General features: G+C 51.3%; 1 protein-coding gene across 1 annotated transcript in view; it reads left to right on the forward strand.

Annotated features, from left to right (window-relative positions):
- Positions 1-26,263, forward strand: part of BRWD1 (bromodomain and WD repeat domain containing 1) — a 246,097-nt gene that overhangs the window by 190,545 nt on the left and 29,289 nt on the right. Inside the window, exons 27-32 of the mRNA XM_075334977.1 lie at positions 1,106-1,188; positions 1,283-1,394; positions 1,474-1,535; positions 3,011-3,166; positions 3,757-3,874; positions 3,988-4,113. Of these exons, the coding sequence (XP_075191092.1) occupies positions 1,106-1,188; positions 1,283-1,394; positions 1,474-1,535; positions 3,011-3,166; positions 3,757-3,874; positions 3,988-4,113 (657 nt within the window). The remainder of the gene's footprint in view (positions 1-1,105; positions 1,189-1,282; positions 1,395-1,473; positions 1,536-3,010; positions 3,167-3,756; positions 3,875-3,987; positions 4,114-26,263) is intronic.

The following is a 26,263-nucleotide window of genomic DNA, read 5'->3' on the forward strand; positions in this document are numbered from 1 at the left end:
TTCCACCAGGACAAGGTAGTGCTGCGCCCCATTCAGGAGTTTCTCCCTAAGGTGGTATCCTCTTTTCATCTTAATCAGGATATCTCCTTGCCTTCCTTTTATCCGCATGCAGTTCATCGGTATGAAAAGGATTTACATTTGTTGGATCTGGTGAGAGCACTCAGAATCTACATTTCCCGCACGGCGCCCCTGCGCCGCTCGGATGCACTCTTTGTCCTTGTCGCTGGTAAGCGCAAAGGGTCGCAGGCTTCCAAAGCCACCCTGGCTCGATGGATCAAAGAACCAATTCTTGAAGCCTACTGTTCTGCTGGGCTTCCGGTTCCATCAGGGCTGAAGGCCCATTCTACCAGAGCCGTGGGTGCGTCCTGGGCATTACGACACCAGGCTACGGCTCAACAGGTGTGCCAGGCAGCTACCTGGTCGAGTCTGCACACTTTCACCAAACATTATCAGGTGCATACCTATGCTTCGGCGGACGCCAGCCTAGGTAGAAGAGTCCTGCAGGCGGCAGTTGCCTCCCCGTAGGGGAGGGCTGTCTTTGCAGCTCTAACATGAGGTATTTCTTTACCCACCCAGGGACAGCTTTTGGACGTCCCAATCGTCTGGGTCTCCCAATGGAGCGCCGAAGAAGGGAATTTTGTTACTTACCGTAAATTCCTTTTCTTCTAGCTCCTATTGGGAGACCCAGCACCCGCCCTGTTGTCCTTCGGGATTTTTGGTTGTTTTTCGGGTACACATGTTGTTCATGTTGAATGGTTTTCAGTTCTCCGATGTTACTTCGGAGTGAATTTGTTTAAACCAGTTATTGGCTTTCCTCCTTCTTGCTTTTGCACTAAAACTGGTGAGCCAGTGATCCCACTGGGGGTGTATAGCCAGAAGGGGAGGGGCCTTACACTTTTTAGTGTAATGCTTTGTGTGGCCTCCGGAGGCAGTGCTATACACCCCAATCGTCTGGGTCTCCCAATAGGAGCTAGAAGAAAAGGAATTTACGGTAAGTAACAAAATTCCCTTCTTTTCAAGAGTAAAATTTGAAGAAACAAAAAATGTATTGCTCCCGAAATATGATAACACTGCTCCTAAATGCTTTTTGTATGGTGTTTTTTAGATATCATGACATGCCGGATGTGATAGACTTCCTTGTGTTGAGGCAGTTCTATGATCACGCACGTCGCACAGACTGGCAGTCTGGTACGTTCTAATAATGCAGCCTGTGAAATGCATGATGTAGGGGACAGTGAAGCCTGACTGGTGTCACAGAGATGTCCCTTATTTCCCGGTTTAGGTGTCCGCTTCCGGTCTATTATAGACGATGCATGGTGGTTCGGGACAGTGGTCAACCAAGAGCCATATCAAGCGGATTATCCGGACAGCCTGTTCCAGTGCTACACAGTGAAGTAAGAGCTGTGACTCCAGCGTCCGCTCCTCAGCGCACGGACTCACATCGCTAAATGTGCTTTTTGCTTCTTCTTACAGGTGGGATAATGGAGAGATTGAAAAGCTGAGTCCTTGGGACATGGATGTCATTCCTGATGATAGTACGTCCTTTTTTTTTTTCTTTATTGGTTTATATGACTCCATTTTCTAGTGGCTTTACATTTTTTTTTTTTTTTTTTTTTTTTTTTTTTTTTTATTTATCCATAAGTAATTTACAGGAATTTTACTATGTTGTCACATTAATTATGATGGGGTTGAGTTGGTTTTGTAACTTCTTTCCAACATTCGCCGCACATGTATAGAGCGGGCTCAGGAGCTGACTGCCCCTGCACCATGCACCGCAGGTGCTGACTGCCTTATGCTCCTGCCAGCAGTCACGGCTGTTCAACCATTTCCACTGTCAATCTGACAGCTTTATTTTAGAAGTGCATTTCGGTTGCCAATGTCTCCTACTTTCCCGGGGACTTGATCGTGGGGTGCTGATGGTTTGCCATAGAAGCCGAGAAACTACTAAATTCCACTATCACAGCTCTTTGTATTCCTGTGGCAGTATATAGTCAGTGATCAAGTCCTTTCGGAAGAACTAAAGAAGAAAAAAAATGCATTTGCCACAGTCTCAAAAGTCCAATCAATGAAAATATAAAATTAATCATTCAGTTAATAAAAGAAAATCAGTACCCCCTGAAATTCTGTTTTTGGTCATTGGGTCTTCCCAAAAAATGCAATAAAGAGCAATCAAAGCATTATTTATTCACCAAAATATTAATAAATATTACAGCACAACACACAAAAATAAGAAGCCCTAGAACATGTTTATGATGTGAAAAGTTACAGGTCTTAGTTTTTGTCACCATATTTTAAAAAATTGTAATCTACATACATAATCTGCAGTTTCTGTAACCCTATTCTGGCATGCACCGCGGCAATGTCAGTTGCGCAGGCGCAGTTCGAACTGCGTCTGTGCAAGTAACATACACTTCACTGCAGACACACACACACACACACACACACACACACACACACACACACACACACACACACACACACACACACACACACACGATCGTGTGGGTGGTTTTTTTTGTAGGTGGGTGTTTATTTTTTATTTTTTATAGGTGGGTGGGTGGGTGAGTCCGCCGAATACAGAGGAGGTCGGCATGCAGCACAATGTACCACCTCCAATTAGTCACAACAGTTTACAAGAGACCATATAGTGTAAACACACACAGCACACAGGGGAGACACCACATAGTGAACACAGCTCAAGAAACACAGCACCAGATACCAATATACAGCACACAACAAGTAAGAGACAGTGCACAGGGGTGAGTGAGGTCAAATGACGCCACACATACAATACACAAGTGCGGAGGGATAACATACAACAGATATATTGGAAAGTGTAAACTTTGTGACACGTCCACTGCTCCTGTCAGCACCACGAAGCATAGACAGATGTTTATTTCACCTCACTGCCGATGCGATAGCATCTGGCCTATTTCTAGTAATATATATTAGTTCGTCATTAGTAAGAATCTGTCGTATCTCACCACTTCTTATCCCCACTTGCGGTTAGTTCTTCCACCTGAAGAACCTGGAACCAGCATCTCCATAACAGAAGAGGAGCGAGACTCTCTGCTGTATTGGCCCCAGGAAGGAGAATGGGGGGACGGAAATCAAGACAGTGAATGTGAGCGGATTATATGCGGCATCGATCAGCTCCTTAATCTAGGTGAGGTTCCAAATGTGCGAGATTGTACATATTCGTTACTGTATTGTCGTCCTCCACCCATGGATGGGTAGTAACCTGCCTGATGAATGACCTGTACAGGGGAATCCACTGTATATTGTTAGATACTTGTCATCTCCCTTCTATAGCTGTAAAAACATTGTCAGGAGGAGTTGAATGGAGCAGACAGATTGTGCTTGTGCCATGCTGCTGCATTTATATCTAAAGACCGGCCAAGATAACAGGCACAGCCGTCTTGAAGTATCTTTAGTATCAGACCCGAGTGGAGTAGCACAGTGCACACACGAGCTGCCCTCTCCATACATTCAACTTCAGGCTGCTTTTACTGAAAAGAACTGTGGACACGACCATCCTCTATCGGGGGGGGGGTCCTATTTGGTGCAGGTTATGCCAATTTGAGTTCTCACATATTCGGTGGAAGGTAATAACTTGTTACGGCCACAATATCCTACCTGATGTCTTCTATCACCCGCTTAGAAGTGATGCATAGGTCCCTTTTGGTGACTTTTTGATAAGTTTATCTTTTCTTCTGCTTTTTGATATATGTGCCACTTTTTTTTTTTTTTGGACAGACATGGCAGCTCAGTTTGCTGCACCTGTAGATTTAACAGTCTACCCGTCATATTGCATGATCGCTTACCCTACTGATCTTGGCACGATTCGGATGAGGCTGGTGAATCGTTTTTACCGGTAAGTTTTGCAGTCTTTTCACGGTATGACTTATGGGATATTTTTGGAAACACTGTGGCTCGTCACTAAAGTTTTTTCTGAATGTTGATGTATTTGTTTTCCTCTTCTTACAGGCGCGTTTCTACCCTAATTTGGGAAGTCAGATACATAGAACATAATGCCAGGACTTTCAATGAGCCAGGCAGCAACATCACCAAGTCCGCCAAGAAAATCACCGACTTGCTGCTAAAATTCATAATGTAAGAATTGCACACACACCCTGCTTGTATGTAACTTTGGGTTGTGATAATTCCCCTGCGGTAGGAAACCTGAGCACCCTTGCCTTTAGGTGGGAGAAGAGGGTACATGTGATTGCTCCTTTTGCTTCTGACTGGTGGCAGGGGCTGTTATATTAAAGCTAAGACACAGGGCGAGTAAAACAGTCCGAGTGGCATGCGATAAAAAAAATTGCATTCGTCCAGTACCTGTTACACTATAGGGCCGTGCCCATCTGTGATTATTTTCTCAGCCCTAATTGGACAGAGAACAGTTGCAGCATGTTCTGGGTGAAATCTGAACCATTTTCGCTCGCACCCATACAAGTCTGTGGGTGTGTGAGAAATATTGCACTGCACTCGCATGTCACCAAAGTGCAGTGTGATAATTGCATCAGCTGGCAATGAAGCAGATAGATTAATCCCTCCCTCTCTGCACCGTCCGCCTTCTCCTCTTCCGCAGCTGTGATCCGATTGCAGGATCACATCACAGTGGCATTGTAATGGTGGTCTGAGCTATAGCTTGCTTGTTTAAACGTAATAAGAATATCTGTGTATGTAAATAATCAAAATATAGATGTAGTAGCATAATTATCTGTCTATGTAGCAATTGCACAGACCTATAATATAATGCAAAGCTGTATAGTCATAAAGAATATAAAAAATAAAAAGTTTTTCCAGCTTGCCCAATATATTGTAGGATCAAGCTGCTATGACTAGAGGCTCTTAGCACGGATATATGGTAGAAGCTCTTACCAGCACAAATAGAAGAGATGAATCCAGCGAGCCAAAGTTGTAGTAGATAAAGTTTCTTTAGTCTTTATTTCAATAATATTAAAAAAAGTCTTTGTCCATAGCAGCATAAATGATAACAGACAGAGGTAGGAAAAGTTGCTGCTGGCGCACGGCAAGATGTGTTTCGGCTAAACCTTTATCATTGCCATGGTGTACCTTACTAACTATGTGGGATATAAAAAGGAAAAGACCCCTTAAGGTGGGTGGTGCTATAGTTAATTTGTAATCAATAACACTTGTAAGAAACCACCCACGACCTAGGCCGGTTAAAAAAAAAAAATGTATTAACCCCTTAAGAAAGAGTCAATACGCCAGCAGCAATTTCTTTGTCGCTCCATTGGGAGACCCAGACAATTGGGTGTATAGCTTCTGCCTCCGGAGGCCACACAAAGTATTACACTTAAAAGTGTAAAGCCCCTCCCCTTCTGCCTATACACCCCCCGTGCATCACGGGCTCCTCAGTTTTTATGCTTTGTGCGAAGGAGGCTGACATCCACGCATAGCTCCACATCTTAGTCAGCAGCAGCTGCTGACTATGTCGGATGGAAGAAAAGAGGGCCTATATAGGGCCCCCAGCATGCTCCCTTCTCACCCCACTCTGGTCGGCGGTGCTGTTAAGGTTGAGGTACCCATTGCGGGTACATAGGCAGGAGCCACATGCTGTTTTCCTTCCCCATCCCTTAATGGGCTCTGGGTGAAGTGGGATCCTAATCTGTCTCCAGGCACTGAGGCCGTGCTCCCTCCGCAGCCCCTGGGGAATCTGCTGGACAGGAGCCGAGTATCGTCAGGGACAAGGCCCTGCTACTGTGAGGTACTCTGTGTCCCCGTGGGGACCGCGCATGGAGCGCTGGTGCCATATACACTGCAGCACTGCTGGGTGTGTTAGTGCGCCGGGGACTACCGCGCAGGCCGCGCTGTGAGGTACTCTGTGTCCCCGTGGGGACCGCGCATGGAGCGCTGGTACCATATACACTGCAGCACTGCTGGGTGTGTTAGTGCGCCGGGGACTACCGCGCCGGCCGCGCTTAGATGCCGGCCGCGCTTATAACTTTAGTCCCCGGCTTTTGTGGCCTAGTAGCGCATATTCCTGCCCCCAGGCCTGTCAGTCAGGGGAAGGGCGGGACGCTGCACAGAACGTCAGCGCTGAGGGCTGGAGCATACTCTGTATCCTCCTCCCCCCTCATTCAGCTCAGTGGGGCTCCAGATTCCCGCACTTTCTAGGGCACGCCCACGGCCCCCTCCTCCCCACAGAACGCCGGCAGCCATTCCTGTCAGCTCTTCTGACGCTGGAGAGGAGAGAAAGCTCTGGGAGGCCCAGGCAGGGAAGCTGGTGATCACACAACCGCTTTGAGCGGTCGGTAAGCAGCACCTGAGGTGCTGGCCCCACTGAGTGCCGGAGTGTACATATATATATATGCTTATATGCTATACATCTACACTGTACGGTTGCACTGTTGATTTTTGGCTATATACCCTCCTGGATTGTACTCAGAGGAGACAACAGCATGTCGTCCGCAAATAGCAAGGGTGCCAAAGCACAGGCTTACTTTGCAACCTGTACCTCATGTGCGGCTATACTACCGGCAGGTTCCACTGACCCTCATTGTGTGCAATGCTCGGCCCCTGTGGCACTTACTCAGCCGGAGCCTCTGCTACTGGTGGCCCAGGTGGAACCACCTGCTACCACTGTCCAGGTGACAGACGGAGTTTGCAGTATTTGCTGACAAACTGTCTGAGACTATGGATAAATGGTCTGCTAGGATACTAGAAGCCTTACAGTCCAGACCGGTAACTCAGGCCCCGGGCACTGTTCAATCATTGACACCAGGCCCCCCTCATTTGGAGCTGCAGAGTGCTCCTGGGGTGAACCATGGGTCCCAGGGTGAGGTCTCTGACATGGACCGCAGTCCCAGGCCGCCTAAGCGAGCTCGCTGGGAAATTCCCTCGACTTCATCACATTGTTCAGGGTCTCAGCAAGAGGACTCTCTGGATGATGATGCGGAGGTAGCAGATCAGGATTCTGACCCTGAGACCGCGCTCAACCTGGATACACCTGATGGTGACGCCATAGTGAATGACCTTATAGCAACCATCAATCAGGTGTTGGATATTTCTCCACCAGCTCCTACAATTGAGGAGTCAGCTTCTCAGCAGGAGAAATTCCGTTTCAGGTCTCCCAAGCGTCCATTGAGTATGTTTCTGGATCACTCTGACTTCAGAGAGGCAGTCCAGAAACACCGAGCTTGTCCAGATAAGCGTTTTTCCAAGCGCCTTAAGGATACACGTTATCCCTTCCCCCCTGACGTTGTCAAGGGCTGGGCTCAGTGTCCTAAGGTGGATCCTCCTGTCTCCAGACTGGCGGCTAGATCCATAGTTGCAGTGGAAGATGGGGCTTCACTCAAAGATGCCACTGACAGACAGATGGAGCTCTGGTTGAAATCCATCTATGAAGCTATCGGCGCGTCTTTTGCTCCAGCATTCGCAGCCGTATGGGCACTCCAAGCTATCTCAGCTTGTCACGCGCAGATTAATGCAGTCACACGTACATCTGCTCCGCAAGTGGTGTCCTTAACCTCTCAGGCGTCGGCGTTTGCGTCCTACGCCATTAATGCTGTCCTGGACTCTACGAGCCGTACGGCGGTAGCATCCGCCAATTCGGTGGCAGTCCGCAGGGCCATGTGGTTACGTAAATGGAAGGCAGACTCCGCTTCCTAAAAGTTCTTAACCGGTTTGCCATTTTCTGGCGACCGCCTGTTTGGTGAACGATTGGACGAAATCATTAAACAATCCAAGGGAAAGGACTCATCCTTACCCCAGTCCAAACCAAACAGACCTCAACCACGGAAGGTACAATCTAGGTTTCGGTCCTTTCGGCCCGCGGGAAGGTCTCAGTTCTCCTCGTCCAAAAGGCCTCAAAAGGATCAGAGGAACTCCGATTCATGGCGGTCTAAGTCACGTCCTAAAAAGACCGCCGGAGGAACCGCTCCCAAGGCGGCCTCCTCATGACTTTCGGCCTCCTCACACCGCATCCTCGGTCGGTGGCAGGCTTTCCCGCTTTTGCGACACCTGGCTGCCACAGGTAAAAGACCGATGGGTGAGAGACATTCTATCCCACGGTTACAGGATAGAGTTCAGCTCTCGTCCTCCGACTCGATTTTTCAGGACATCTCCGCCCCCCGAGAGAGCCGATGCTCTTCTTCAGGCGGTGTGCACTCTGAAGGCGGAAGGAGTGGTGATCCCTGTTCCTCTTCAGCAACAGGGTCACGGTTTTTACTCCAACTTGTTTGTGGTACCGAAAAAGGACGGATCCTTCCGTCCTGTTCTGGACCTAAAACTGCTCAACAAACACGTAAAAACCAGGCGGTTCCGGATGGAATCGCTCCGCTCCGTCATCGCCTCAATGTCCCAAGGAGACTTCCTGGCATCAATCGACATCAAAGATGCTTATCTCCATGTACCGATTGCACCAGAGCATCAGCGCTTCCTGCGTTTCGCCATAGGGGACGAACACCTTCAGTTCGTGGCACTGCCTTTCGGCCTGGCGACAGCACCACGGGTCTTCACCAAGGTCATGGCAGCAGTGGTAGCAGTCCTACACTCTCAGGGACACTCGGTGATCCCTTACTTAGACGATCTGCTGGTCAAGGCACCCTCTCAAGTGGCATGCCAACGCAGCCTGGACGTTGCTCTGGAGACTCTCCAGAGTTTCGGGTGGATCATCAATTTTCCAAAGTCAAATCTGACACCGGCCCAATCACTGACATATCTTGGTATGGAGTTTCATACTCTCTCAGCGATGGTGAAGCTTCCGCTGGACAAACAGCGTTCACTACAGACAGGGGTGCAATCTCTCCTTCAAGGCCAGTCACACCCCCTGAGGCGCCTCATGCACTTCCTAGGGAAGATGGTAGCAGCAATGGAGGCAGTTCCTTTTGCGCAGTTTCATCTGCGTCCACTTCAATGGGACATTCTCCGCAAATGGGACAGGAAGTCGACGTCCCTCGACAGGAACGTCTCCCTTTCACGGGCAGCCAAGGCTTCCCTTCAGTGGTGGCTTCTCCCCACTTCTCTGTCGAAGGGGAAATCCTTCCTTCCCCCATCATGGGCTGTGGTCACGACGGACGCGAGCCTGTCAGGGTGGGGAGCGGTCTTTCTCCACCACAGGGCTCAGGGAACCTGGACTCCGACAGAGTCCTCCCTTCAGATCAATGTTCTGGAGATAAGGGCAGTGTATCTTGCCCTAAAGGCGTTCCAGCCGTGGCTGGAAGGCAAGCAGATCCGAATTCAGTCGGACAACTCCACAGCGGTGGCATACATCAACCACCAAGGGGGAACACGCAGTCGGCAAGTCTTCCAGGAAGTCAGGCGGATTCTGCAGTGGGTGGAAGCCACGGCCTCCACCATATCCGCAGTTAACATCCCGGGCGTAGAAAACTGGGAAGCAGACTTTCTCAGTCGCCAGGGCATGGACGCAGGGGAATGGTCCCTTCACCAAGACGTGTTTCAGGAGATCTGTTGCCGCTGGGGGATGCCGGACGTCGACCTAATGGCGTCCCGGCACAACAACAAGGTCCCAACATTCATGGCACGGTCTTAAGATCACAGAGCTCTGGCGGCAGACGCCTTAGTTCAGGATTGGTCGCAGTTTCAACTCCCTTATGTGTTTCCCCCTCTGGCACTGTTGCCCAGAGTGTTACGCAAGATCAGGTCCGACTGCCGCCGCGCCATCCTCGTCGCGCCAGACTGGCCGAGGAGGTCGTGGTACCCGGATTTGTGGCATCTCACGGTGGGCCAACCGTGGGCACTACCAGACCGACTAGACTTGCTGTCTCAAGGGCCGTTTTTCCATCTGAATTCTGCGGCCCTCAACCTGACTGTGTGGCCATTGAGTCCTGGATCCTAGCGTCTTCAGGGTTATCTCAAGAGGTCATTGCCACTATGAGACAGGCTAGGAAACCAACGTCCGCCAAGATCTATCACAGGACGTGGAGGATATTCCTATCTTGGTGCTCTGATCAGGGTGTTTCTCCCTGGCCATTTGCCTTGCCCACTTTTCTTTCCTTCCTTCAATCCGGATTGGAAAAAGGGTTGTCGCTCGGCTCTCTTAAGGGACAAGTCTCAGCGCTCTGTGTTTTTTCAGAAGCGCCTAGCCAGACTTCCACAGGTACGCACGTTCCTGCAGGGGGTTTGTCACATAGTCCCTCCTTACAAGCGGCCGTTAGAACCCTGGGATCTGAACAGGGTGCTGATGGCTCTTCAGAAGCCACCTTTCGAGCCAATGAGGGATATTTCTCTCTCACGCCTTTCGCAGAAAGTGGTCTTCCTAGTAGCAGTCACATCACTTCGGAGAGTGTCGGAGCTAGCGGCGCTGTCATGCAAAGCCCCTTTCCTGGTGTTTCACCAGGACAAGGTGGTTCTGCGCCCGGTACCGGAATTTCTCCCTAAGGTGGTATCCCCCTTTCATCTCAATCAGGATATCTCCTTACCCTCTTTTTGTCCTCATCCAGTTCATCAGTGTGAAAAGGATTTGCACTCGTTAGATCTGGTGAGAGCACTCAGACTCTACATTTCTCGTACGGCGCCCCTGCGCCGCTCGGATGCACTCTTTGTCCTTGTCGCTGGCCAGCGTAAAGGGTCACAAGCTTCCAAATCAACCCTGGCTCGGTGGATCAAGGAACCAATTCTTGAAGCTTACTGATCTTCTGGGCTTCCGGTTCCCTCAGGGCTGAAAGCCCATTCTACCAGAGCCGTGGGTGCGTCCTGGGCTTTGCGGCACCAGGCTACGGCTCAGCAGGTGTGTCAGGCGGCTACCTGGTCGAGCCTGCACACTTTCACGAAACACTATCAGGTGCATACCTATGCTTCGGCGGATGCCAGCCTAGGTAGGCAAGTCCTTCAGGCGGCGGTTGCCCACCTGTAGGAAAGGGCCGTTTTACGGCTCTATTACGAGGTATTATTTTACCCACCCAGGGACTGCTTTTGGACGTCCCAATTGTCTGGGTCTCCCAATGGAGCGACAAAGAAGGGAATTTTGTTTACTTACCGTAAATTCCTTTTCTTCTAGCTCCAATTGGGAGACCCAGCACCCGCCCCTGTTCCCTTCGGGCTGTTGTTCTTTGTGTACACATGTTGTTCATGTTGAATGGTTTCAGTTCTCCGAAATTCCTTCGGATTGAATTTACTTTAAACCAATTTATAACTTTTCCTCCTTCTTGCTTTTGCACCAAAACTGAGGAGCCCGTGATGCACGGGGGGTGTATAGGCAGAAGGGGAGGGGCTTTACACTTTTAAGTGTAATACTTTGTGTGGCCTCCGGAGGCAGAAGCTATACACCCAATTGTCTGGGTCTCCCAATTGGAGCTAGAAGAAAAGGAATTTACAGTAAGTAAACAAAATTCCCTTCTTTTCCTGTTATACAAGAAATATTTTTTACAGAACATAAGACAAAATGTATATACAAAGTAGTTTCATTAATGCCAGTCATTGCTACATACAGGGAAAATGGAGGGCCCACACCAACTATATAAATTTAAAGCAAAAAAATAATAATAATTCATCTTACATTTAAAATAAGAAAGCTGTATACTTTGTGGAACAAATCCAAAAGAGTTTCAATAAATTCTTATTAGGTCTTGCCTATAATTCAGACCTATCGGCATCCTACTTTCCAAAGTAAAAATCCAAGCAGATTCTCTATTTAGTAATTTGCGCTTTCTATCGCCCCCTCTGGTGGATCGTGTTACCTGTTCAATAGCCTTGAACCTGAAACTATCAAAATTACCAGAATGGCATTGTGAAGAGTGTCTGGAAACTGCTGAAGGGTTAAAAGTGGAGGTGTTTGTGGCGTCTGAAATATGCCTCCTAATTCTTTTCCTTAATTTTCCAGTTGTACAACCTATATACTGTTTTCAGCATGTTGTACAATCAAATATACTACATAAGTAGAGTTACAGTTCAAAAAACTATTGATGAAAAAATTTTTATGTGATGAGGAAAATGTATTACTTTTATGTGCATACTGGCAACAAGTGCATCTATTGCTGCCACATTTGTAGAAACCTTTCAGTTTCAACCAAGTATCAGCGGTTTTCAGCGGAGGATTCAGGTACAAACTCGGAGATAATTTATCCTGTAAAGTAGGGGCCTTTTTTGCTACATAGGAGATTTGGTTTTCTGCTATGATTTTTTTCAGTTTTGGATCCTGACTCAATATTGGGATGTATTTCTTTATTATAGAGACTATGTTGTTATATTGTAAACTAAATGGGGTGGAAAAAAAGATTTTTCTCTTTTGGGGGTTGGTGTTTTTTTGTTGCCTTATTATTTGTTGTCAAATCCTTTCTATCAATATCATTGACTATTTTGGTTGCGCTCTGTAACATCCAATCTGGGTATCTTCTACATTTCAGCCTCATATTAACTTGCTTCTGTGCTTTTTTGTACGTATTCGGATCAGTAGAATTGCGTTTATACCTAATAAGCTCTCCTATGGGGATATTTTTTATCACATGTTGGGGATGGCAAGAGTCCTCTGCCAGAAATGTGTTTTTAGCTGTGTCTTTACGATAGGGACTAATACCGTATTTCTTCAGCGCTCTATTGGGAGACCCAGACGATTGGGGTATAGCTACTGCCCTCTGGAGGCCACACAAAGCACTACATTAAAAGTGCAAGGCCCCTCCCCCTCTGGCTATACCCCCCCCCGTGGTATCACGGGTTCTCCAGTTTTAGCTTTGTGTGCGAAGGAGGTCAGACATTCCATGCATAGCTCCACAGATTTTAGTCAGCAGTAGCTGCTGACTATTTCGGATGGAAGAAAAGAGGACACATATAGTGTCCCCAGCATGCTCCCTTCTCACCCCTGGATGGTGTTGTAAGGTTGAGGTACCTATTGCTGGTACAGGGCTGGAGCCTGACATGCTGTTTTCCTTCCACATGACATGCTGTTTTCCTTCCACATCCCCTGGTAGGGCTCTGTGGAAGTGGGATCCTGCCGGCCTCTCAGCTCTGACGCCGGGCTCCATCCACAGACCCATTAGAACCTGATGGAGACGGAGCAGGAGTACGATCAGGGACAGGCCCTGCATCATACAGGTACTCTGTGTCCCCGGCAGGCACAGACACACTCCGGGCTGGCTGGGTGTTGTAGTGCGCCGGGGACCGCAACGTTGGAGTTAGTGTCCCTACAGATTACTGGGGGATTTTTTGTGTATGGGAACGCAGCGCCGACCCCCTCTGGACCGGGCGGCGCTGCTGTGACTTGTGGTGCGCCGGGGATCCGCCGTCCGCGCTTTTACGGCGGCGGCGGTTATAAATTGAGTCCCCGGCTTTTTGGGCCTAGGACGCCGGCAGCTCCGATTCGTTCCCGCCCCCACCCTGTCATTCAGGGTAGGGGAGAGACGCTGTTCGCTAGCAGCGACGAGGGCTGGAGCCTGATTTACATGCTCCAGCCCTCACACTAGGCACAGAGGGAAGCAGGCTTCCCGCTCTTAGCCAGGAACGCCCAGGGCCCGCCCCCCTTCTCTCTCAGGACGCCGGCAGCCATTACATGCAGTCTGGCTGGAGGAAGGACGCAAGGCTCTGGGAGACCTGGACTAGGGGCTATCTGGCGACCACACACCCGCTTTTTAAGCGGGCGGTAAGCGATTTTTCTGTGCTGGTCCCTCTAGTGCCTCACGGTGTATCGGTGTACTGTGTAGGATATAGAGATATTGTATTTCTTGCACTGTGAGGTCGCTTCTGGCTGCATCTCCCAGATCCCTCTGTGGAAGCAACAACATGCCATCCTCAAAACGCAAGGCTGCCAAGGCTAGGACTGTGTATACTGCGTGTGCTGCATGTGGGGCTAATCTACCAGCAGGCTCCGATGACCCCCATTGTGTGCAATGCTCCGACCCGGTGCTGCTTCGCCAGCCGGAGTCAGGAGAGGTAGTGACCCAGGCTGAGTCGCTTGTAAGTTCTGCCCCGGTGACAGGGACAGACTTTGCAGTTTTTGCTGATAATATGTCTGTGTCTATGGCAAAAATCCTTGAAACCTTGCAATCTATGCATGGGGCTCAGTCTTTGGGCACGGCGAGGCCTCTGTCCTCAGGTCCCCCTCACTTGGAATTAATCCAGCCCACAGGGGGGTCCCCGGCTTCACAGGCCGAGGATTATGACTCAGATGATAGCCCCAGCCACCCTAAGCGAGCTCGCTGGGAAAGACCCTCGACGTCATCACACTGCTCAGGGTCTCAGCGCAATCAGTCTCCCTGTGATGTGTCTGATGAGTGATCAGGAATCCATTCCTGGAACCCCTCTCAACCTGGATACCCCTGATGGGGATGCCATGGTAAACGACCTTATCTCAGCCATCAATAGGCTGTTGGATATTTCTCCCCCAGCCCCTTCAGCAGAAGAGGCGGCTGCGGAGCAGGAGAAGTTTCGTTTCCTTTATCCCAAGCGTAAATTGAGTGCTTTGTTGGATCACGCTGACTTCAGAGAATCAATCCAGAAGCACGACGCTCACCCAGAAAGGCGTTTCTCTAAACGATCTAAAGATACGCGTTTCCCTTTCCCCCCTGAGGTGGTCAAGCGCTGGACACAGTGTCCAAAGGTAGACCCCCCGATTTCCAAACTCGCAGCTAGGTCCATAGTTGCAGTGGAGGATGGCGCTTCACTTAAAGATGCCAATGACAGACAGATGGACCTTTGGTTAAAATCTGTCTATGAAGCTATCGGCGCGTCGTTTGCTCCGGCATTCGCAGCCGTATGGGCACTCCAGGCTATTTCAGCTGGCTTAGCAAAAGTGGATGCTATCATACATCCAGCAGTGCCGCAAGTGGCGCACCTTACGCAGATGTCGGCGTTTGCGTCTTACGCTATCAATGCGGTCCTAGAATCTACCAGTCGCACCTCAATGGCGTCCGCCAATTCGGTAGTTTTGCGCAGAGCCTTGTGGTTAAAGGACTGGAAAGCAGATGCTGGTTCCAAAAAATGTTTAACCAGTTTGCCTTTATCTAGAGATAGACTGTTTGGCGAGCCATTGGCTGATATCATTAAGCAGTCCAAGGGTAAAGACTCCTCTTTACCACAACCCAGAACAACCAAACCTCAGCAGAAAAAGTGGCAGCAGAGGTTTTCAGTCCTTTCGAGGTTCGGGCAAGACACCGTTTACCTCGTCCAAAGGGACTCAGAGGACGCAAAGAAACTCAGATTCGTGGCGGGCTCACGCGCGCCCCAAGAAAGCAAATGGAGGTACCACTTCCAAAGCGGCTACCTCATGACTTCCAGCCCCCTCCCTCCGCATCGCCGGTCGGGGGCAGGCTCTCCCGCTTTTCCGGCATTTGGATGTCACAGGTCAAAGACCGGTGGGTGACGGACATTTTGTCTCGCGGGTACAGAATCGAGTTCAATTCTCGTCCTCCAGCTCGGTTCTTCAGAACCTCCCCACATCCAGACCGAGCAGATGCTCTGCTGCAGGCGGTGGACTCCCTAAGAGCGGAAGGAGTGGTGATCCCAGTCCCTCCTCAGGAACAAGGGCAAGGGTTTTACTCCAATCTCTTTGTGGTTCCAAAAAAGGACGGCTCGTTCCGTCCTGTTCTGGACCTAAAACGGCTCAACAAACATGTGCACGCCAGGAAGTTCCGGATGGAAACCCTGCGTTCTGTCATTGCCTCAATGTCCAGAGGAGACTTCCTTGCCTCAATAGACATCAAAGATGCTTATCTCCACGTGCCAATTGCTACAGAACATCAACGTTTTCTACGTTTTGTGATAGGAGACGACCATTTTCAGTTCGTAGCTCTGCCATTTGGTCTGGCGACAGCCCCACGGGTCTTCACCAAGGTCATGGCGGCGGTGGTAGCAGTCTTGCACTCTCAGGGACACTCGGTGATCCCTTACCTAGACGATTTATTGGTCAAAGCTCCCTCTCAAGAGGCATGTCAGCGCAGCCTGAATGCTACGCTGGAGACCCTACAGTCTTTCGGATGGATCATCAACTTTCCAAAGTCGATCCTATCACCGACTCAATCACTAACGTATCTTGGCATGGAGTTTCATACTCTAGCAGCGATAGTGAAGCTTCCGCTGAACAAGCAGCGGTCACTACAGACAGGGGTGCAATCTCTTCTGCAGGGCCAGTTGCATCCCTTGCGGCGCCTCATGCATTTCCTAGGGAAGATGGTGGCAGCCATGGAAGCAGTTCCCTTTGCGCAGTTTCATCTGCGCCCACTTCAATGGGACATTCTCCGCCAATGGGACGGGAAGTCAACGTCCCTGGACAGGAAAGTCTCGCTTTCCCAGACGGCCAAGGACTCCCTACAATGGTGGCTCCTTCCCACCTCATTGTCTCAGGGAAGATCCTTCCTGCCCCCATCCTGGGCAGTAGTCACGACAGATGCGAGTCTGTCAGGGTGGGGAGCAGTATTTCTCCACCACAGGGCTCAGGGGACGTGGACTCCGCAGGAGTCCACCCTTCAGATCAATGTTCTGGAGATCAGAGCAGTGTATCTTGCTCTACTGGCCTTCCAACAGTGGCTGGAAGGAAAGCAGATCCGAATCCAATCGGACAACTCCACAGCGGTGGCATACATCAACCACCAAGGAGGGACGCGCAGTCGGCAAGCCTTCCAAGAAGTCCGGCGCATTCTAATGTGGGTGGAGGACAGAGCATCCACCATATCCGCGGTTCACATCCCAGGCGTAGAAAACTGGGAAGCAGACTTCCTCAGTCGCCAGGGCATGGACGCAGGGGAATGGTCCCTTCACCCGGACGTGTTTCAGGAAATCTGTCGCCGCTGGGGAGTGCCGGACGTCGACCTAATGGCATCCCGGCACAACAACAAGGTCCCGGCATTCATGGCGAGGTCGCGCGATCAAAGAGCTCTGGCGGCAGACGCCTTGGTTCAAGATTGGTCGCAGTTTCAGCTCCCATACGTGTTTCCGCCTCTGGCGCTCTTGCCCAGAGTGCTACGCAAGATCAGATCCGAGTGCAGCCGCATCATACTCGTCGCTCCAGACTGGCCGAGGAGGTCGTGGTATCCGGATCTGTGGCATCTCACGATCGGTCGACCGTGGTCACTGCCAGACCGACCAGACTTACTGTCCCAAGGGCCGTTTTTCCATCAGAATTCTGCGGCCCTGAACCTGACTGTGTGGCCATTGAGTCCTGGATCCTAGCATCTGCAGGATTATCTCAAGGAGTCGTTGCCACAATGAGACAAGCTAGAAAGTCGAATTCGGCTAAGATCTACCACAGAACGTGGAAGATTTTCTTATCCTGGTGCTCTGCTCAGGGAGTGTCTCCCTGGCCATTTGCATTGCCCAAGTTTCTTTCCTTCCTGCAATCGGGGTTAGAAAAGGGCTTGTCGCTCAGCTCCCTTAAAGGGCAAGTTTCGGCACTATCCGTGTTTTTTCAGAAGCGTCTAGCACGTCTTTCTAAGGTGCGCACGTTCCTGCAGGGGGTCTGTCATATTGTGCCCCCGTACAAGCGGCCGTTAGATCCATGGGATCTGAACAGGGTACTAGTTGCTCTCCAGAAGCCGCCCTTCGAGCCTCTGAAGGAAGTTTCCTTTTCTCGGCTGTCACAGAAAGTGGCGTTTCTTGTTGCGATCACATCGCTTCGGCGAGTGTCTGAGCTGGCAGCTCTGTCATCCAAGGCTCCCTTCCTGGTGTTCCACCAGGACAAGGTAGTGCTGCGCCCTATTCCGGAGTTTCTCCCTAAGGTCGTATCCTTTTTTCATCTTAATCAGGATATATCCTTGCCTTCTTTTTGTCCTCATCCGGTTCACCGGTATGAAAAGGACTTACGTTTGCTAGATCTGGTGAGAGCACTCAGAATCTACATTTCCCGCACGGCGCCCATGCGCCGTGCCGATGCACTTTTTGTCCTTGTCGCTGGTCCGCGCAAGGGGTTGCAGGCTTCTAAAGCCACCCTGGCTCGATGGATCAAAGAACCAATTCTAGAGGCCTACCGTTCTGCGGGGCTTCCGGTTCCTTCAGGGCTAAAAGCCCACTCAACCAGAGCCGTGGGTGCGTCCTGGGCATTACGTCACCAGGCTTCGGCTCAACAGGTGTGCCAGGCAGCTACCTGGTCCAGTCTGCACACTTTCACCAAGCATTATCAGGTGCATACCTATGCTTCGGCGGATGCCAGCTTAGGTAGAAGAGTCCTGCAAGCGGCAGTGACACCCCCGTAGGGGAGGGCTGTTTTGCAGCTCTAACATGAGGTATTTCTTTACCCACCCAGGGACAGCTTTTGGACGTCCCAATCGTCTGGGTCTCCCAATAGAGCGCTGAAGAAGAAGGGAATTTTGTTACTTACCGTAAATTCCTTTTCTTCTAGCTCTTATTGGGAGACCCAGCACCCGCCCTGTTGTCCTTCGGGATGTTTTTTTGTTGTTTGCGGGTACACATGTTGTTCATGTTGAACGGTTTTTCAGTTCTCCGATGTTATTCGGAGTTAATTTGTTTAAACCAGTTATTGGCTTCCTCCTTCTTGCTTTGGCACTAAAACTGGAGAACCCGTGATACCACGGGGGGGGTATAGCCAGAGGGGGAGGGGCCTTGCACTTTTAATGTAGTGCTTTGTGTGGCCTCCAGAGGGCAGTAGCTATACCCCAATCGTCTGGGTCTCCCAATAAGAGCTAGAAGAAAAGGAATTTACGGTAAGTAACAAAATTCCCTTCTTTTCGGACTATAAGACGCACCGGACTATAAGACGCCACCCTTGTTTTAGAGGAAAAAATAGAAAAAAATAAAATTAAAGTTAAAAGAATGTGGTCATGACACACTGTTATTTCTTTGTTGCTCCATTGGGAGACCCAGACAATCGGGTGTATAGCTACTGCCTCCGGAGGCCACACAAAGCATTACACTTTAAAAAGTGTAACCCCTCCCCTCTGCCTATACACCCTCCCGTGCATCACGGGCTCCTCAGTTTTTTGCTTTGTGTTGAAGGAGGCACACATCCACTCAAGCTCCCATTTTAGTCAGCAGCAGCTGCTGATTTTATCGGTTGGAAGAAAATTGGGCCCCCGGCATGCTCCCTTCTCACCCCACTGAGTCGGCGGTGCTGTTAAGGTTGAGGTACCCATTGCGGGTACAGAGGCTGGAGCCACATGCTGTTTTTCCTTCACCATCCCATAGAGGCTCTGGATGAAGTGGGATCCTAACCGGTCATCCATTCACTGGGACCGGGCTCCCTCCGCAGCCCCTGTGGGAATCTGCCGGACCGGAGAATTGGTACATCAGGGACAGGCCCTGCATCCAAAGGTACTCTGGGTCCCCATGGGGACAGTGCATGGACCGCTGGTGTCACAGACGCCGCAGCTGCGGCTGGTTTTTGTGACGACCGGGACTTCCGCGCCGACCGCGCCTGTTTTCTTTTTCGCTCCTAATTGGGAGACCCAGACAATTGGGTGTATAGCTACTGCCTCCGGAGGCCGCACAAAGTACTACACTTAAAAGTGTAAGGCCCCTCCCCTTCTGGCTATACACCCCCCCGTGGGAGCACGGGTCCCTCAGTTTTTGCTTTGTGCGAAGGAGGTCAGACACGCACGCATAGCTCCACTGTTTAGTCAGCAGCAGCTGCTGACTATGTCGGATGGAAGAAAAGAGGACCCATACTAGGGTCCCCAGCATGCTCCCTTCTCACCCCACTTTCTGTCGGCGGTGTTTGTTAAGGTTGAGGTACCCATTGCGGGTACGGAGGCTGGAGCCCACATGCTGATTCCTTCCCCATCCCCATTAGGGCTCTGGGCGAAGTGGGATTTTACCGGTCTCCAGGCACTGAGACGGGCTCCATCCGCAGCCCCTGGAGAAGCCGCTGGATATGGAGCTGAGTATCGTCAGGGACATGGCCCTGCTCCGTCAAGGTACTCTGTGTCCCCGTGCATACGCGCGCACACCGCAGCATTGCTGGGTGTGTTAGTGCGCCGGGGACAACAGCGCTGCTGCGCTTGTGCCATTTCCTCACTTCAGCTTAGCTGAGTGGGTAGACTCAGGGAGAACGGTCGCGCCGGCCGCTGGGACTGCGACGCGGCTGGGACTTGTGGTGCGCCGGGGACTTCCGCGCTGACCGTGCATATATCACGGCCGCGCTTATTACTACAGTCCCCGGCTTTTGCGGCCTAGTTCGTTCGTTCCCGCCTCCGCACCTGCCAGTCAGGAGGAGGGCGGGACGCTGTACAGAGCATCAGCGCTGAGGGCTGGAGTCGTTTTTACATACTCCAGCCCTCACACCAGGCACAGTAGGACGCAGTTTCCCGCTCTTTGTTTGTGGCACGCCCACGGTCCGCCCCTCTTCACAGAACGCCGGCAGCCATTCCTGCCTGCACGCTGAGCTGCAGAGGGGAGACGGGGAGACCCAGACACTGGATTCTACGGCCTCATACCCGCTGTTCAGCGGGCGGTAAGCAGCCTCAAGGGCTCACCCCCACTTGTGCCATTTGTATACTGAGTATTTTGTGTTTGCAAATACTTTGTACTGTACGGTCGCTGGTGATTCTCGGCTATACCCCCTCCTAGATTACAAGGAGGCAACAGCATGTCGTCCGCAAAACGCAAGGGTGCCAAGGCACAGACATTATATACTGCCTGTACCGCATGTGGGGCTGCTCTACCGGCAGGTTCCACTGACCCCCATTGTGTGCAGTGCTCGGCTCCTGTGCAACTTGCACAGCCGGGGCCTCTGCTGGACGTGACCCAGGGTGTACCACCGGGGAATGCTGTCCAGGTGACAGGAACGGAGTTTGCAGCTTTTGCTGACAGATTGTCTATGACCATGTCAAAGATTCTTGAAACATTGCAGTCTAGACCAGTAACTCAGACCACGGACACTGTGGCATCATTGCTCCCTGGTCCCCCTCAGCTGGAACACTTCCAAGCTCCGGGGGTGTCACATGCACCCCAGGGTGACGATTCTGACTCGGACGACAGTCCCAGACAACCTAAGCGGGCTCGTTATGAGGGGCCCTCAACTTCGTCTCACTGGTCAGGATCCCAGCGGGACGAATCTATGGGTGATGAGGCGGATGTAACTGATCAAGATTCTGATCCTGGGTCCGCTCTCAATCTGGATACACCGGATGGTGACGCCATAGTGAATGATCTTATAGCGTCCATCAATAGAATGTTAGATATTTCTCCGCCAGCTCCTACTGAGGAGGAGGCAGCTTCACAGCAGGAGAAATTCCATTTCAGATATCCCAAGCGTAAATTAAGCACTTTTCTGGACCACTCTGACTTTAGAGACGCAATCCAGAAACACCACGCTTATCCTGAGAAGCGGTTTTCTAAACGGCTTAAAGATACACGCTATCCTTTTCCCCCTGACGTGGTCAAGGGTTGGACCCAGTGTCCCAAGGTGGACCCTCCAATCTCCAGGCTTGCAGCTAGATCCTTAGTTGCAGTAGAAGATGGAGCGGCACTTAAAGATGCCACTGACAGGCAGATGGAGCTCTGGCTGAAATCCATCTATGAAGCTATTGGAGTGTCGTTGGCGCCAGCTTTTGTAGCCGTATGGGCACTCCAAGCTATTTCAGCTGGGCTTATACAAGTCGACTCGGTCACACGTACATCTGCCCCGCAGGTGGCACCATTGACCTCTCAAATGTCTGCATTCGCGTCTTACGCGATTAATGCTGTCCTGGACTCTACGAGCCGTACGGCGGTGGCGTCAGCCAACTCCGTGGTTTTGCGCAGAGCCCTGTGGTTGAGAGAATGGAAAGCAGATTCTGCTTCCAAGAAGTGCTTAACCAGTTTGCCTTTTTCTCGTGACCGATTGTTTGGGGAGCGTTTGGATGAAATCATTAAACACTCCAAGGGTAAGGACTCATCCTTACCTCAACACAGACAAAACAAGCCCCAACAAAGGAGGGGTCAGTCTGGTTTTCGGTCCTTTCGAGGCTCAGGCAGGTCCCAATTCTCCTCGTCCAAAAGGACTCAAAAGGATCAGAGAGGCTCAGATTCTTGGCGGACTCAGTCACGCCCAAAAAAGACAGCAGGAAGAACCGTTACCAAGACGGCTTCCTCATGACTTTGAGCCTCCTCTCTCCGCATCCTCGGTCGGTGGCAGGCTCTCCCGCTTTGGCGGCATTTGGCTGTCACAGGTCAAAGACCGTTGGGTGACGGACATTCTGTCTCACGGGTACAGGATAGAGTTCAGCTCTCGTCCTCCAACTCGTTTCTTCAGAACTTCCCCACCGCCCGACCGAGCCGATGTTCTGCTGCAGGCGGTGGCCGCTCTAAAGGCGGAAGGAGTGGTGACTTCCGTTCCTCTTCAGGAACAAGGTCACGGTTTTTACTCCAATCTGTTTGTGGTGCCAAAGAAGGACGGGTCCTTTCGGCCCGTCCTGGATCTAAAGTTGCTCAACAAACACGTAAAAACCAGGAGGTTCCGGATGGAATCTCTACGCTCCGTCATAGCCTCAATGTCTCAAGGAGATTTCTTAGCATCAATAGACATCAAAGATGCTTATCTTCATGTGCCGATTGCACCAGAGCATCAGCGTTTTCTACGCTTCGTTATAGAAAGCGAACACCTGCAGTTCGTAGCGTTACCTTTCGGGCTGGCAACAGCCCCTCGGGTCTTCACCAAGGTCATGGCAGCAGTAGTAGCTGTCCTGCACTCGCAGGGTCACTCCGTGATCCCGTATTTGGACGATCTACTTATAAAGGCACCCTCTCAAGAGGCATGCCAACACAGTCTGAACGTGGCACTGAAGACTCTCCAGAGTTTCGGGTGGATTATCAACTTTTCAAAGTCAAATCTAATCCCGACCCAATCACTAACATATCTTGGCATGGAGTTTCATACTCTCTCAGCGATAGTGAAGCTTCCACTGGGCAAGCAGTGCTCTCTGCAGACAGGGGTGCAATCTCTCCTGCAGAACCAGTCCCACTCCTTGAGGCGCCTCATGCATTTCCTAGGGAAGATGGTGGCAGCAATGGAAGCAGTCCCTTTCGCGCAGTTTCATCTGCGCCCTCTACAATGGGACATTCTCCGCCAATGTGACGGGAAGTCGACGTCCCTCGACAGGGATGTCTCCCTCTCTCAGGCAACCAAGGACTCTCTCCGATGGTGGCTTCTTCCCACCTCATTGTCAAAAGGAAAGTCGTTCCTACCCCCATCCTGGGCGGTGGTCACGACAGATGCGAGCCTATCAGGGTGGGGAGCAGTGTTTCTTCACCACAGGGCTCAGGGTAAGTGGACTCAGAGAGAGTCCACCCTTCAGATCAATGTTCTGGAAATCAGAGCAGTCTATCTTGCTCCGCGAGCCTTCCAACAGTGGCTCGACAAGCCTTTCAAGAAGTCCGGCGGATTCTGACGTGGGTGGAAAACACAGCATCCACCATATCCGCAGTTCACATCCCAGGCGTGGAAAACTGGGAAGCAGACTTTCTCAGTCGCCAGGGCATGGACGCAGGGGAATGGTCCCTTCACCACGGACGTGTTTCAGGAGATCTGTCGCCGCTGGGGGATGCCGGACGTCGTCCTGATGGCGTCACGGCACAACACCAAGGTCCCGGTTTTCATGGCACGGTCTCACGATCACCGAGCTCTGGCGGCAGACGCCTTAGTTCAGGATTGGTCGCAGTTCCGACTACCTTATGTGTTCCCACCTCTGGCATTGTTGCCCAGAGTGCTCCGCAAAATCAGGTCCGACTGCCGTTGCGCCATTCTCGTCGCTCCAGACTGGCCAAGGAGGTTGTGGTACCCGGATCTGTGGCATCTCACGGTAGGACAACCGTGGGCGCTACCAGGCCGTCCAGGCTTGCTGTCTCAAGGGCCGTTTTTCCATCTGAATTCTGCGGCCCTGAACCTGACTGTGTGGCCATTGTGTCCTGGATCCTAGGGACCTCAGGTTTATCTCATGATGTTGTTGCCACCATGAGACAGGCTAGGAAACCATCCTCCGCCAAGATCTACCACAGAACGTGGAAGATATTCTTATATTGGTGCTCTGCTCAGGGAGTTTCTCCCTGGCCATTTGCATTGCCTATTTTTCTTTCCTTCCTGCAGTCTGGGTTGGAAAAAGGTTTGTCGCTTAGCTCCCTTAAAGGACAAGTCTCTGCGCTATCCGTATTCTTTCAGAAGCGCCTGGCGCGACTTCCTAAGGTACGCACGTTCCTGCAGGGGGTTTGTCATATCGTTCCCCCTTACAAGCGGCCATTGGAACCCTGGGATCTGAACAAGGTTCTAATTGCTCTCCAGAAGCCACCTTTCGAGCCTATGAAGGAGATTTCCTTTCTCGGCTTTCACAGAATGTTGCTTTTCTGGTGGCGGTCACGTCTCTTCGGAGAGTGTCAGAGCTGGCGGCGCTATCTTGCAAATCTCCCTTCCTGGTGTTTCACCAAGACAAGGTAGTACTGCGTCCAATTCCAGAGTTTCTTCCCAAGGTGGTATCTTCCTTTCATCTCAATCAGGATATCACTTTACCATCTTTGGGTCCTCATCCAGTTCATCAATGTGAAAAGGATTTGCATTTGTTGGATCTGGTGAGAGCACTCAGAATCTACTTTTCCCGCACGGCGCCCCTGCGCCGCTCGGATGCACTCTTTGTCCTTGTCGCTGGTCAGCGTCAAGGGTCGCAAGCTTCCAAATCCACCCTGGCTCGGTGGATCAAGGAACCAATTCTTGAAGCCTACCATTCTTCTGGGCTTCCGGTTCCTTCAGGGCTGAAGGCCCATTCTACCAGAGCCGTGGGTGCGTCCTGGGCATCACGGCACCAGGCTACGGCTCAGCAGGTGTGCCAGGCGGCTACCTGGTCGAGTCTGCACACCTGTACCAAGCATTATCAGGTGCATACCTATGCTTCGGCGGACGCCAGCCTAGGTAGACAAGTCCTGCAGGCGGCGGTGACCCACCTGTAAGAAAGGGCTGCCTGACAGCCCGATCGCGAGGTATTCTTTTACCCACCCAGGGACTGCTTTTGGACGTCCCAATTGTCTGGGTCTCCCAATTAGGAGCGAAAAAGAAGAAGGGAATTTTGTTTACTTACCGTAAATTCCTTTTCTTCTAGCTCCAATTGGGAGACCCAGCACCCGCCCTGTTTTTTCTGAGGGTATTTGTTTTTCGGGTGCACATGTTGTTCATGTTGATAAGTTACGTTCTCCGATATTGTTTATCGGATTGAATTTGTTTTTGAAACAGTTATTGGCTTTCCTCCTTCTTGCTTTTGCACTAAAACTGAGGGACCCGTGCTCCCACGGGGGGGTGTATAGCCAGAAGGGGAGGGGCCTTACACTTTTAAGTGTAGTACTTTGTGCGGCCTCCGGAGGCAGTAGCTATACACCCAATTGTCTGGGTCTCCCAATTGGAGCTAGAAGAAAAGGAATTTACGGTAAGTAAACAAAATTCCCTTCTTTCGGCCGCGGTATTAAATTTAGTCCCCGGCTTCATTGCGGCCTAGTGCCATAACTCCCGCCCCCGGGCCTGCCAGTCAGGGGTAAGGGCGGGACGGTCGACTTGACGTCGGCAGTGAGGGCTGGAGCATACTTTAGGTTTCCTCCCTCCCCCTCACTGATCACTGTGGGGCACCAGATTCCCGCACTTTATTAGTCGCCGCCCACGGCTTCCTCCTCCCCTGAGAGCTCCTGCAGCCATTTTTTACAACTTTTGCTGGTGGAGGCTTTCAGCAACGAGTCACAGCTCTGGGAGACCTAGGCAGGGAATCTGGTGGACACACCGGTCACCCGGTGCTGGTCCCCCTAGGTGCCGGAGTATATATATATATTTATATTGTGTATATATTTTCTCTGCTCGGCCGGGTTGTTCTGCTTTTGGCCCTCAGTGATCACTCTCCTGGGAGACAACAGCATGTCGTCCACAAGGAGCAAGGGCGCTAAGGCAAAGGGTTATTTTGCACGGCTATGTTACCTGCAGGTTCCACCTACCCTCACTGTGAGCAATGCTTGGCACCTGTTGCACTTGCTCAGCCGGAGCCTCGGGCACTAGGGGGACCCTCGGCTCAGGCAGACCCTCCTGCTTCCCCTGTCCAGGCGGCAGGGACAGAGTTTGCAGCTTTTGCTGAGAAACTCTCTGTGTTGCTTTCACAATCCATGGCTCAGTCTATGGACAAATGGTCTGCCAGGCTACTAGAAGTCTTGCAGTCCAGACCGGTCCTTACACAGGCCCCGGGCACTGTTGGATCATCACCTCCAGGCCCCTCTCGGTCTGCGCCGCAGCGCGCTCCCGGGGTGGCCCCTAGGTCTCACGTGGAGGACTCCGGCACGGACCACAGTCCCAGACCGGCTAAGCGGGCTCGCTGGGAATCTTCCCCGACTTCCTCCCGCTGCTCAGGGTCTCAGCTTGAGGACTCTCTGGAGGATGTGGCGGACGTCGCAGCCCAGGGCT

The sequence above is a fragment of the Anomaloglossus baeobatrachus genome, chromosome 2 (genome assembly GCF_048569485.1).
Source record: "Anomaloglossus baeobatrachus isolate aAnoBae1 chromosome 2, aAnoBae1.hap1, whole genome shotgun sequence".
In the NCBI taxonomy this organism is placed as follows: Eukaryota; Metazoa; Chordata; class Amphibia; order Anura; family Aromobatidae; genus Anomaloglossus; species Anomaloglossus baeobatrachus.